The 14,242-nt window shown below is 51.1% G+C and overlaps 1 protein-coding gene across 1 annotated transcript in view; it reads right to left on the reverse strand.

Moving 5' to 3' along the window:
- Positions 1–8,850: 8,850 nt before the first annotated feature.
- RAD51B (RAD51 paralog B) overlaps positions 8,851–14,242 on the reverse strand; it is a 611,763-nt gene continuing 606,371 nt past the window's right edge. Inside the window, exon 11 of the mRNA XM_059692581.1 lies at positions 8,851–9,385. Coding sequence (XP_059548564.1) covers positions 9,330–9,385 — 56 coding nt within the window. The 3' untranslated portion in view covers positions 8,851–9,329. The remainder of the gene's footprint in view (positions 9,386–14,242) is intronic.

Raw genomic sequence — 14,242 nt, forward strand, 5'->3', positions numbered from 1 at the left:
AGCTGACTTGGGGAATCAAATGATCTGAAGGTTCCCTGAGCCACCAACTCTGCTGCTAACATCGACTAGGGCTGGCACCTGCCTCATGTCAACCCTCTATGGTAGGTATCGTCACCTCTGCTTGCAAGGTGAGGCCTCTGAGGCCCACGGAGGGCGATTCCCTTACCCAATGTCACAGTTACTGAGTGACAGAGCTGGAATTAGAACCCACAAGGTCGGAGACGGAAGCACCCCATGTATGTTCCTCCCTGTGCCCCAGGGTGTCGCCACCGCTAAGGTGCCGTGGAGGAGCTGGCCGTCATATTACAATGTACCCCCCCATTCAGAGGGGCCTGGGGTTCTGCGTCTGTAACCAGTGGCCGTGCTGCAGGCCCGGGACCACACTGAGGAGCAAGGATGCTTTACTCACCCTTACGTGTGCCCTCGGGACTGGCACGTCTCTGCCTCTTCAGTACAGCTTTGCCACCAGAACGGACCACAAGACCACCTGTGCGGCCACTCTGCTATGCTGTGCACTAATTGTTGCGAATCATCTCAATCCTCCCTGTTACTTGGCTGAGTGTTAAAAACTCAGCCTCGGCATTGGCTAAGAAAGGCTGGCAGTGGCCTGAGCCATGGTGGTGGAGGCCCTGCTCCCCAAGGCCGGGGCAAGACTTCGATATGATTCTGTATCTCGGGGGGAATCTATGTGATGAAATCTCCCCCCTCCCCCCAACACACTGTTGGCCTCTCCCAGGAGCTGACAGGAATTTCCTGCTCAGACCAGCAGAGGAACTGGGTTTGCTCCTCCAGGGCCAACCTCAGTGTGAAAAGGAGCAAAAGGCAAGAAGGCAGGCGCTGCTCCTGTCTGAGCCCAGGGGGCTTGGGGTGCTGGTTCTGCTCCACAGGTAGCTGGGGAGGGTCTCGTCTGGTTCCCTGCTTGCAGCCCCTGGGCCGCCTCCGGCTCTGAGTACAGACCTTTCGGGAGACCTGCATTCCACAGACCGGAGGGGCTGGAAGCGGCCCGGCTGGGCGTGCTCAGGAGCACAAAGACAACCTGGAAACCCAGCCTCTGCGCCCGGGACAATGCTCCTTCTTGTCCCTCTTCAAGAGGCATGACTGAGGGGCTCCTGTGCACGGGCTGTGCTAAGTTGGCATGGAGCAGAGCCCAGGACTCCCTGGCCAGGGCTCCACGGAGCTCACAGCTGGAGGGAACTGACTCGAAACATCAGTGGAGTTCCATGGAGTCAGTGCTGAGAAGGGGCGTGTCTGTGATGTTGGGGTTACCGGCTCTGGGTGCACATCCCGGCCTGGCCGTGCCAGTCACGCAGCCTGGCTGTCTTTTCTCCACGGTGAAACCATCACCTCTTTGGGTACCCACTCTCACACGGCCTGGCACATGGGTCTCCCTCTCCCTTGACCAGCTCCCACCTCCCCTGACACCACCCTCGCAGAACCTACTGGACACCTTGGTGAAAACCAGAGACACACGGGGTGCACTTCCGAGGGCATCTGGAACTTATCAGGGTGAGGCTTGGCGAGGCCTGTGTTTGGGAGCCTGCAAATGCTTGCCTGGGTCAAGAAGAAAGGTGTGTGTGAGGGGAAAGGTCAGGTCACACAGGGAGGACACAGGCGTCAGGCTGTGTGTGCAAAGCGGGGGAGGACCTGGAACTGGAGTGCTGAGGCTGGCTGGTTCCGCGGGCTCCTTCCACCCAGCCTTGCCGTCCTGGGCAAATCGCCGCCCTTGGACCAGGACGATTGCAGCTCTGTCTCCCCGGACCGGCCTTAGCGAGCTGGGAGCCAGGCTCTTCTCTCCTTAATTATTTTCTCTTCCCCAGGCTGTGAGGTGCCGGCTGAGGGGAGGGGTTCGGAGGAAAGCTGATGGCAGCAGATTCACTATTAAAGGGAAAGAGGAACGTGCTGTGGCTGCTTTGCAGGGCGTGATGGGATCTGCAGCAGATGAGCAGTTGCCGTGGTGACACTAATGGAAAGCAGGCCTCGGAGAGGTCCAAGAACCCGCGTGCGCTGTTATCTCCCCCCTCTGCGGCTCCCCTGGCGCCCCCACCGCCAGCCTCAGATCAAACTCCCTGAGAATTTATAAAATCTCTACCAGAAACAGAGAAAGTCGGCCGCCCAGCCAGGCGTCTGCCCACGTCCTCCCAGCGCTGCTCGGGTGACACTCAAAGATGTGGCTCATTATTCTGTTTTTCTTCCTTGAAATGAGTAGGGCAACACGAGAGGGAGGGAGAAGGGGAAAATGTTTGCTCTGTCCCTTTCTGGCTGAGTTTGAATCGGGGAGTTTACTTGGAGTCTAGGGGTCTTATTTGGGACAGGGCACCCTGTCCCTAGCGCTCCCTTCTGCTCTGACCCCTGTCAGTTTTCCCCTCCTCCCTCTGTCTGTTAAAGCCGGCCTCCAACCTGACCCTCCAGCCGTTAGGCTGCTTACATACTCCCGCCATGGCCACCAGCGCCCTGCCTGGGGCTGCTCAGCCCCTGGGAGAGTTTGAGGGGACGCTTGCTAAGATGGCATCTAGGCTTCCCAAGTGAAAATGCAGGAGATTATGGGAATTGGCAGAGGAGGGGCTGGCGCCGGCCATGGTGGGGCAGGAATTGGGGTTATTTTCTCTGAGGAAAAGAGCAGTCCGCGGGGACTGGGCTGGCCTGTGAACATCTGGGTGACTTCTGGGAATCAGTTTTTGCCAGATGGTTATTAAAATGGGTAGCAAAGCCCGACCGGAGTGGCTCAGTGGTTGAGCGTCAACCTATCAACCAGGAGGTCAGGGTTCGATTCTCGGTCAGAGCACATGCCTGGGTTGCAGGCTCGATCCCAGTGGGGGGCATGCAGGAAGCAGCCGATCAATGATTCACTCTCATCATTGATGTTTCTCTCTCTCTCTCTCTCCCCCCCTCCCCTTTTCTCTGAAATCAATAAAAATATAGTTAAAAAAATGGATAGCAAAGAACTTGAAAAAAAGTCGGGTATATGGAGACGGCTGCAGCCCTGTGCTCTGGTCAATGAGTGTATCATGTGATTGCCTTTTGTGACCACGGCATCCCGTGGGTCACACTGACTTCAGGGGTTTGTGAGGAATTCCTGGATTGGGTCAAGAGGATTGAGTGTAATTCCAGGAGATTCAGTCTGGCTAAGTTATGAAAACTTTCGCTCCCTCAGTTTCATCTTCAAAACATGAGGGTTGGACTAGGTGTCTTCTGGTCTTACGATTTTTATGTAACAAGGAAAGAATAATAATGCCATATGGTAAAAGTACTACCATGAATATAATTCATGGGCCCAATGTGGGGTCCAGGTGGTAAGCAACACAGGTGATAAACCAGGAGAAGGGTTAATGGAAGTACTGGGAGTAAGTATATCATAGAGGTGAAACTTGAGGTGAACCTTGAAAGATGAAAGGGATTTGGACAGAAATAAGGAGAAAACGGAGCCAGGAGTAGATGAGCAGATGTTAGGAGCAGGGGAGAAGCCCAGGGGAGGAGGTGAGCTGGCTGGAGTCAAGACATCTGGGGCCCTGGAAGGTAAGGTTCAATGGAGAAGGCTGGTGCAGGCAGTGGGGCGGAGTGTGTGTACAGAAGAGAAGAGAAGAGAAGAGAAGAGGCTTGCTCTAAGGAGTGTGACAGCACCTGCTTCTTTGGAGACCAACAAACCTTCCTTGAGTGGCTCCCACCAACACGCCAGCAGTGAGAGGTGAGAGGAAAGCGGGTTGGCGATGGGAGGTCAGGACCTTTGGCTATTGCTGCACGGGGTTCCAAGGAAGCTTTGGGTTCTGGCTGAGGGATCTGACTCTCCAGACAGGTTCCTTTGTCACCTTTCTGCCAAGGAGGCCAGCCAAGTGGCACAGGTTGGTGGAGATTAGATTTAGGGAGTGTGAGGAGGAAAACAAGCTCCCCACTGTCAGTAGCTAGACGGTGGGTGACACCTGAATGACCCCGAGGCATGAGGTGTCGGGCAGACACCCAGCCCTGACAGTGAGGAGCCTGGGCATTCTGAGATGTCTTCTAGGAAACCTCTAAAGCTCCCCCTTCCCGTTTTCACCAGCTGCCCTCACCCCCCCTGGGGCACTGGCCCTTATGCTAGGGCTCTCCTTCAGCCACAGCCCAGCAGCCTTGGGCCAGGTTTCCATGGATTAAAGGGCCATGGATACCAACAGCCCACACATCTTATGCTGCTGGACCTTGCTTCAGGTGCTGGAGTTCCCTGCCCAATTCCCTGACCTTAACCAAAGGCGGACCTCCAACCTAAGTCAATCCTGCCAACAAGGGCGGACTGTGTTACAATGTCGTATCTTGGACTTTCAGGGTGACCAAGAGGTGACTTTTGGGGGGTGTGGATGTAGAGCTTGGACATGTGGGCTGAATGTCCACACACATGTGCTCAAGCGCTGCCTAGCACTGGATGGAGACAGGTATGAAGCCAGCCCAGGACTGGCTCGCCTTAGCCCACCACGTTCCAATGTGGAACTCCAAGGAGTCTACCAGTTCTCAATTCAAACTTGGCCTTCAGGATGTCCTGAAGGCATATTCATCAAGGTAAATCAGGAGAACATGACTTATACCTTGCAAATATCTAGACATATAGAAGCTGGCCTCCATTGTGCTCTTGCCTGGACCCCCAAACAAAATCAGTGGGGGTGACTAAGGGAGCCATTCCGTGGAGCGGCAGAACTGGAAAGCAGCCACATATCATACAACAGTGTCTTCCCATGCCGCTCACTGTCCTAAGTGCCTCCCACGTATCAACTCATTTCATCCTGACAAGGGACCCCGTTTGCAGACAGAAACTGAGGGGCAGGACACTAAGTATTCCAAGGTCACCAGGCTAGTACAAGGCTGGGATGGGTTTGAAACCTGGGAGACCAGCTGGTCTGTGAGGAGGTGGGGATGTGGGGCAGAGTAGGGGGTCTCCTGAACAGGGGGCCAAGTCCAGGATTGTCCGTAAGATGTCCATGCCCATCACCTTCCAGAACACTGTGGGGACTGAAGAAGAAAAGGAGATAAATCTAAAGGGGGAATGAGAGCCCAGGCCCTCTTTTATCCTGGGAGAGGGAGGCCAACAGAGGCCTCAGGAAGGGTAGAGCAAGAGGCTGCTCTGACTTGGGAGTTGCTGATGTGTTTGAGCTGTGCAAATAGGGTTATCCGATAAAACACAGAACACCTAATGCAATTGGGATTTCAGACAAAAAAAAGAATAATTTTTCAGCATAAGTATGTCTCCAGGTATTTTATGGAGCATACTTAACCCCCTAAAATTATTCACTGTTTATCTGAAATTCAGATTTAAATGGGCGTTCTCTATTTTTATTTGCAAAATCTGGCAATGCTGCCCTCAAACACAAAGCCCCAGCCTGGCTCCCAGGGCTCGGACAAAGAGGAGCCCAGGGCTTTGGTCTCTGCCTTTGATCTAGGGGACCTGCTTAAATCCTTGTGCTGCAGGAATAAAAGAAATCTCTGAGCTGCCTTCGTTCATTGTCTGAGAAGCTCAAGTGCCAAGTTAAGGGGTCCCTCCTCCTGCTCACTCTGGTGGGGCCTATATTTCTGTGGATTAGCTGGATGGGGGCAGAGGCGGAGCTTGGCTGTTTGGAAGCAGTCGGACAAAGGTCTTGAAACAGGAAACCAGGGACTGGCTCCTTACATGGGAGGCTCTGAACTGACTTGTTTTCAGACTCTTGAATTTTTAAAGTAAGTGAGTCCATGTGTGCAAAGGGAAATGGGTGGTCTTGTTGGAGGGAAGCCACACCTACAACCCAGATCACAGAATACCCCAGTACTTCCCAACACGTAACTAGGATGAAACACAAGTCTATTAGATAACCCTCACGAACACACTCCTTCCCTCCTTCCTCTTGTCGCTCCTCAACCAGCATGCGTTGGGAGGTACATGAGTTGGGGCGTGATGTCTAAATCCACACCACCTTCCTTGAACTTTCTTTTGGATTTTGGTCCTCATGATCCTATGACCCACTCCTTCCAACTTGGTCTCAGAAGTTAATGAACAAGGCCCTTTCTCCACCAATTGATATATACTTCAAGGAGAGAGGTTACCAAAAGACATTCCGGATCTGGAGCTCAGATGTGAAGCTTTGCTGGTTTGTTTTTAACAAATTGTGTAGCAGGTCATGCATGAGGAGGGCTGGAACATTCTGAAACCTCTCTGAAGGCTGCCTTGTCACATTATCCATAGGGGTAAATTTTTTTTTTTTTGCTTTTTTTGCTTTCTTTGCTTTCACTTCCATTAGCAACGAGTTCCAACCACATTCTACTGCATAGGGACCCATCCCACAGAATCAGGAAGGTCAGTCTGTTTTTCAGGACTTTGCCTGATGGCAATGACCCAAGTGTTGGGCCAACTTGAAGTCCTACAAAGCAGTAGGCACACCCAACATTCCCTTTCATTTGAACCTACCCTTAAGGACATGTCTGACTTCAGTCATTCATTCACTCATTCAATAAATACTTATGGAGCAACTGCTACATGGAAGGCTGTATTCTAAGTGTTGGGGATACAGGGTTGGAGAAAGTAGACAAAGCCTGTGCCTTTATTTGCGTGTGTGTGTGTGTGTGTGTGTGTGCGTGTGTGTGTATGTTGAAGGGGAGATGATTAAAAAGCGAATACAAATGTGTCAGGTAAAAATAAATACTATAGAGAAAAATAAAGCAGAGAAGGAGGACAGACAGTTCTTGGGGAGACAAAATTGCCTTTTATACAGGTAGATGAAGGAAGGCTTTTCTGGTAAGGTGATATTTTGGAGACCTGAAGTGAGGAGCTAACCACCCGGATTCAGGGGATAGAACTTTCCAGGCAGAAGGATCAATACAGACCATGGTCCTGTGGTGGGACCATACCCATTGTGTTGGAGGAACAGTGTGGAGATCAGTGTGCCTACAGCAAAGAGAGCAAAGTGAGAAGAGTGGGGAAGAGGGGTAGGGCCAGGTCAGGCAGGGCCTGTAGGCCATTGTAAAGACTCTGACCTTTACTCTGAGTGAGGCTGGAAGCCCCAGGAGAGCTTTGAGCAGAGGTGTGACATGATTGGTTTATGTTTTTGAATACTCACTCTGGCTGCAGTGTTGAGAATAGATTGAAGGGGGATGGGGGGGGGGGGTGTTAGAGACCAGGTGATGGCTTTTGCAATTATCTAGGCAGGAGATGATGGCAGCTTTGAGCAGTGAAGCAGAAATCAAGGTGATAAGAGGTTATTGGGGGTTATTTTTAAGGAACTGCCAACAGAATTTTCTGATGGCTTAGATATGTGGTGTGAAATTCCCAGAGGAGGCAAGGATGGCTCCACATCTTTTGCCTGAACAATTGGAAGGATGGAATTACCCTTTACAGATATTGGGAGATGGAGAGAGGAGCATGTTGGGAGGAGAACCAGGAGTTTGATTCTGGAAATGTTAATCTGAACATGCCCAATAGATATCCCAGTGGAGATGTCAAGTAGGCAGTTAGCTACGTAGTTCTGGAATTTAAGGGAGAGGTCCAGGCCAGAGATTCAATTTGGGAGCTGCTAGCTGACGGGTGTCATATAAAGCTATGAGACAGCATGAGATCATGTAGGGAGTAAATAAAGATAGAGAAGAAAAAGGCCCCTGAGGTCCTTCTCTGCCACTCAGCAGCAACACTGCAGAGCCATGCTCAGCGCTCCATGGCCAGTCAGGTCACCCACAACAAGGGCTGAGTCTTTTTGGGTATAGGTTTTCTAAATCAAGAATAGTCTTGGGAGTGAGTGATGCATCTAAGATGGATTTTACACCTGTTCTACCGAACCTGGAGGAGTTCAGGGAGATGGGCAGATCTTGGTGTACCTACAACCAAGTTTCCACCTAGCAGAGCAGCCAGTGAGACATAACGCACATACAATGGGAGACCCTCCGAGGGCATGAAAGCCAGGCTATATAGGTAGATCTTGGGTGGAGATGATCATGGGCTGGTAATGGGCTCTGGGGCCTTGTGAACCAGAGGTGTGGGCCCAGCAATGTCTAAGGAAGTAGAGTTAAGAGGCTGGCTATGCTTGGGTGGGTGGGTGCTGTAGGGAAGAATCTAGGCAGACAAAATGAGAGAAGACAGAGAGGAACCTCTTTATGTAGTGGCTCCTAGAGTGGGCTCTATTCAATTGGGCAAGTGACTGAGCCAGGCTATCAATAAGGAGCCTAGCACTGTGCCTGCAAACAGTAAATGATGAATAAATGGTAACTGTTAGTAATTATCACTCATGACTGTGGGCTCATCTGTCTACATCCATGCCTATTCAGACCAAGATTGGGAGGACGGATTTCACAAAAAGCAAGGACAACACATTGTCCCGCTAAGACAATCCAGCTTCCAGAAATGGCTACATTGGAGGTAAAACAAGGAGGAGATTGAGTGTCATGAAGTGGGGACAGCTCCCTTGCTGAGAGAAACACACCTTGGAAGAACCTGACCTCAGCAAGAACATTCTCATCTCCAAGTGCAACAAGAAGGCAAAGCAAGACAGTCCACAGCACAGAGCCAGCAGGGTGGGCAGATGCCTCAGCCGGTCACTGTACCAGCAAAGAGCTGCCCTCAGCTGCAGGAGGCTAAGGAGGTGCCACCAGACATGTGCCTTTTAAGGGGGGACGAGGAGTGTACCCTGGGACCAGCCTCATCTTTTCATTTTGAGAGGAAACGGGTCTGGAGCAGGGTCTCACCACAGGTTGAATGGCTGGTGGCAGAGGGCTAAGCCAGGTCCCAGGTAGACAGAAGCTGCACAGAAGCTTCAGGCTGGAGTGTCAGGAAGGTGTGAAGGGTAATAGGCAGGAAGTTAGGCTCATGACCTGTGATTTAGGACCCCATGGCCATGACCAGCCCTGGATTCAATTTTTTATTCTTTTAAGTAAAGATCAAAGGAACAAAGAGTAAAATAACAAGAATAAAAATTTTACATTTCACTGTAAAAGCATTCTAGACTAAAGGAGAGAGGATTCGTCCTTGGTTATTGCTTTTTGAGACTGGGCCTCCATTTCCAGAGGACAAGGCCACAGGACAAGGGGAGACCAGTGGCTTTGCTGTAGTTGTCCCATGAGGGGCAGCCACTTCCTCAGGTCCCCTTGAACCTGGAACATGCTAACCTAGCATTGTTCCCCGCCCCTCCTTGCCCCCTGGTATCACCTCTTGAGTTGCTGTCATCATGGAGATCGATTTGGCTCTTTGGCCTTTAGGTCAAGGCCTGAAAAGACTTGGAACCAATCTGGAAGTTCTGCTTTCCTCTCCATAATTCCTTTTGAGCTTCTTCTGTTTCTGCGAGTGTTGGAGAGGGCATTGGGCTCTCATGTTCCAACACAGGCTCTGGCCTCCCAAACTTGCTTTCCAGGGAATCTCAGCAAACCGCAAGCAGAATGGCACTGTTTATTCCTCCTTTATCCAGGCTTGTTTCTAAATAAAAGAAAGTTAAATGTTTTCTCTTGCTCTCGAAGAATATGCCCGCTGGGGTCTGCTGGGCTGAGGCAGCGATGAGCTCAGCAAAGAGCACGGATTCTGAGTTGAAAAACAGCACCCAGTCCAGGCCCACCTTTGACCCTTTGCTTACATTGTTCTCCTGCCTCAAATCAAGATCCAAACCAGATCCTGCCTCCAACACAGCCAATCCAACAACAGAGTCCTGAGGAGCAATACTGATCTAATTGTCAAGAGGCAAGGATGTCTCTTACCATAGAAGCTCTAAAGTTCCAAGGCCTAGCCCCTCCCTGAGAATGTTTCCCTGCATCCCTCAGGGCTAGTCATGCCCACTGCTGTAGAGTCTCTACCTGCAAAGTAAGACTCATTCTCGCCCTGACTGGTTTGGCTCAGTGGATAGAGCATAGGCCTGCGGACTGAAGGGTCCCAGGTTCGATTCCAGTCAAGGGCATGTACCTTGGTTGCGGGCACATCCCCAGTGTGTGGTGTGCAGGAGGCAGCTGATCAATGCTTCTCTTTCATCAATGTTTCTAACTCTCTATCCCTCTCCCTTCTTCTCTGTAAAAAATCAATAAAATATATTTTTAAAAAAAGACTCATTCTGATCCCCAGGGGCCATGGAAAGGATACCAAGAGACCTGCCTTAGAGCAAGGGTTTTAAGCTTCACGCATCCTCAGCCTCAACAGGTGAGTCAGCGCGCGCGCATACACACACACACACACACACACACACACACACACACACGGAGTCAATGAGATTGGAGAATTGATTTTAGTCCAGAGACATGTGCTGCGTGTTGGTGTTTACCAGGCTGCATGGAGGGAACTGAGCACTAGGGTGAAGTGAAATCTTCACCTGTGAGCTGAATGGAAGGTCTTCCACCTGGTGGCCCACGGCCAGGCTTAGGTTGGGACTGGGGATCTGGATGGTGGCTGGAGCCTCACAGGAACATTAGGTTCTGAGGGGAGTCCTGGCCTTCATCCATTCATTCCACAGGTACATGCTGAAGCTTTGTTCCCGGTGGAATATGCTGGAGCCTTGCTCCCCATGGGAGAGACAGAATAAACAACAGACACATATCTCATGTGTTATTAGATGACAATTTTATGGAGAAAATAAGTTGGGTAAGGGGGTTGGGTAGGGGGGCCAGCAAAGGTAAAGTGTCTGCAAAGACCTCCTTGAGAAGGGAACCAGCTGCATGATATGGGGAGAGGAGAGCAATCAGGGAGGACCAGTAAGTGCAAGGGCACTGAGGCAGGCGGGTACCTGGCTTCCTTGAGGAACAGCAAGGACTTCAGTGTGGCTGGCAAGGAGGAGAGCAGTGAGGAGGTGATGGGCAGAGCAGGAACAGGGCTAGATCTGGTCTGCTGGCCACTGTCAGCCTCTGGCTTTTACTAAGTAAGATGGCAGCTACTGGAGGGCTGTAAGCCGAAAGGGGACATGATCTGCTGTACACAGATCACACAGACTGCTGGAAAGTGGGGTGAAGTGGGCAGGGGGTGATGATACTAAGAACTCAGGAGAGGTTTGATGGCATCCCTCGGCCTTGGGTTTGAATACTGACCTCATCACATACAGCCTATGTCACCTTGAGTAAGCTATTTAATGTCTCCGTGCTCTGTTTCCTCACCTGCAAAATGGACTCGTACCCATTCTTCCTAGGTTCTTCCTAGGGTTGTTATAAGGATTAAACAAGGTAATGTATGCACAGTGCTTGGCACATAGTAAGAGCTCAAACATTAGCTATTATTATTCTGCTGATGTTGCTGCTAGTGTAACACAGGCAGTTTGGAGATGTGAAGTCAAGGTCTATAGGTGCCAAGGGGTATCAAGATTGGAGTCTTGGAAGCCAGTCATGAAAGGTCTGTCATGGAAGCCAGTACTCACGGGGAGGTCAGGACAAGCAGTGGGTCAAGGACGCATGGACAGCTCAACTCGAGGCCAGGTGGCCGCCTGCAGTGGGCGGTGGGGAACACCCAGGCGTTATCTGGTGAATGGACTGGAATAGGAGCTCCTGGCAAGGAAACTGGAAGGTAAGGAGCAGGGTCCTAGGCAGAGCATCAAGAAGGGCTTCTTCAAGCAGCCCAACGGAGGCGCCGCCCAGCTGCAGGGCCGGCTCAAGTGCAAGTGACCAATGCCCACATTTTATTTCAAGAGTTTTGATGGACTTCCTGAAGAGCAAGCTTCAACTTCAACAAGGTAGGAGGCAGGGCAGCTGCTGGCAGTCCAGCCTGCAAGATGTGGAGTCCGGGAGGAGTGGGCAGGGCCCAATAGACAGGGCTGGCACTGATGTGGTAGAAGGACTTAACCCACTGTGGGGTTGAGAGGCTCCAGGGGACCACTAGACACTTAGCAGAACCCACTAGTGTATTTGGATTAGAGATACTATTCCAAAAGGTTGACCAGACATTCAAAAATGAATTACAAATATCCCTGCTTCTAAACCAGAGGACACGGGACAGAAACCAAGGATCTGAGACCAAGTGTTTGTATGAAGTTTGAACCAGCTATGCACCAGGGTCTCAGGGTGTGTGGGCTAACAAACTTCTCCAGAATGGCCTGCTTTCTTGGGATTGTGCTTTATGGGTTTATTCTGATAGGCAGTGAGATAAAAGCAATGCTCACTTCCTTTGTCTGCCTCCAGCAACTCCTTTGTCCCCATGAGACTGCTCAATCTTCCTTTTCCCTTCTTTTAACAAACTTTATCATCTGGCTCTTAGGTGAGGACTTCACGGTGTGTCCCAAAAAACAGCCAAACAACAAATAACCAACTGAACAACTAATAACTGACCAACAACTAACATAATAACGAAATCTAATAGGCAGCATAATGGCCCCACAAGAAAGCCCCTGTCTCTGTAACCTATGACTATGTTACCTTACAAGGCAAAGGAGAATTAAGGCTGCTAGCTGGCTGGCCTTAAAATGGGCATATGTACTGTCTTAGATTGTCGGGGCGGGGGGGGGGGGGCAATGTAATTACAAAGGTCCTTAAAAATGGAAGACGGAGGCAGAAGAGGAGATCAAAGTGATGAGATGTGACCAGGACTCAACCTCCATTGATGGCTTTGCAGGTGCAGGAAGGGCCACGAGCCAAGGGGTGTGTACAGATGCTGGAAGCAAGAAAAGGGAAGGAACTGAATTCTCCCTTAGAGTGTCCAGATAATACCCTGATCTTAGCCCAGCGAGACCCAGGTCAGACTTCTGACCCCCAGCACTGAAAGATAATACATTTGTGTTTAAGACACTGAACTCGTGGCAATGTGTTACAGCAGCAGAAAACAAACCCACTGACTATCCAAACTCTCTCTGTGTTCCACGGGGTCAAGCCCAGCGCTGGAGCATGTGGGGCCCTCAGCCTGGTTCTCTAGCAGTAGTTCAGGGGGTTGCCTGTCCTGTGCCCCAGCCAGTTAGGGCAACTTGCTGCTCCCTGACCGTCCCTCCTCTCACCTTGGCCAATGTTGGAGACTCCTCCTTGGAGAGTCATTATGTCTTCCATTCTCACAGTTTTCAGGCTTACAGAGCACCTCAGCGGGTGGTGTGAAGTGGAGAAGAAATGACATACATGTGAGTGCAAACTGGAGGGTGAAAGCAGCAGGAGAATTTGTGTGTGTGACTCTCCAGCCATCAGCCCATGGCCTCTGAACACCCAGAGCTTCTCCCCTTAGTCACTGGCCCTAATGTCTTAAACCAGTGGTTCTCAACCTTGGCTGCACATTAGAATCACCTGGGAATCTTTTTAAAAATCCTGATTTCTGGGCCTCATCCTCCGGAAATTTGTAACATTAGTAACAAAGAAACAGAATTTCCGGAGGATGAGGCCCAGAAATCAGGATTTTAAAAAGATTCCCAGGTGACTCTAATGTGCAGCCAAGGTTGAGAACTACTGTCTTAAACGATACGTCCATAATATGCAAAAGTTACTCTCTCACTAGATTTGAAGTCCCTTTGAGGACAGGGTTTTGGACTTAATTCTTTATCTTGGCAACACTCCCAGGGAGAAACTTTGCTGTGGTAAAAGTGGGCACGGGGGTGAAAACAAGAGGGTCAGAAGGTCACAATAGGTTGCCAAGCGCACTGGCCCCACCTCCAGCTTAGCCGCAGCCCCCAGACACAAACTCCCAGATGCCAGAGCCATGCTTCTGCGCCTTTAAACAGAGTAGGGTGTTCAGGAAACAGCTGTTGGAGATGTATTTCTCTCAGTGCCTTCCCCTGGTTTTTTGCTCCTTCCACGGACTCCTCCGCATGCTTCTGGTCCTGGCTCCCCCGGCCTGTCCTATGCAAAGTGGCAGGACTAGCTTCCCACAGCCGGGTTTGATCCCACAGCCCAAGGACCCTGGAGGAGAGTCTTAATTCTGGGTCCTCCCTGACCTCAGGCTCCGTGCAGCCTCTGCTCCAGCAGGACGGCCTCGGGCTACTCTGTGCCCAGAGGTGGCGGGAAGGATGCAGGACAAGGAGCTGCAGAGCGGAGAGACCTGGCCTGGGGAGCAAGGGGCCACCAGGGCAGGCTCAGTCCTCCCTCTGTTGGCACGGCCTGTCCTATTACTCTGGGCCACTTTAGGTAAACAGGGGAAAGAAAACAATGCCGTCAGTTACAAAACCAACCATCAGGAAAGGAATGTTATTGCCAAGTGTTCTCAGAGGGCACGGCAAACAAAGAAGGTGAAAACCTGTCTTTAGCCTCAGGGCCCAGTTCCCGACCAGTCCAGGCCCGGTGGCCCTCTGAGCGGTTCTGAAAGAGAAGCCCTTTCTATCCACCTCTTTTCCAGGGTAACTCGGTCTGTGCCTGCAGCTCCTGGGTGAGGGCTCCCGCTGAGCCGCCAGTGGGGGCAGAG

The sequence above is a fragment of the Myotis daubentonii genome, chromosome 1, assembly GCF_963259705.1.
Source record: "Myotis daubentonii chromosome 1, mMyoDau2.1, whole genome shotgun sequence".
NCBI lineage: Eukaryota > Metazoa > Chordata > Mammalia > Chiroptera > Vespertilionidae > Myotis > Myotis daubentonii.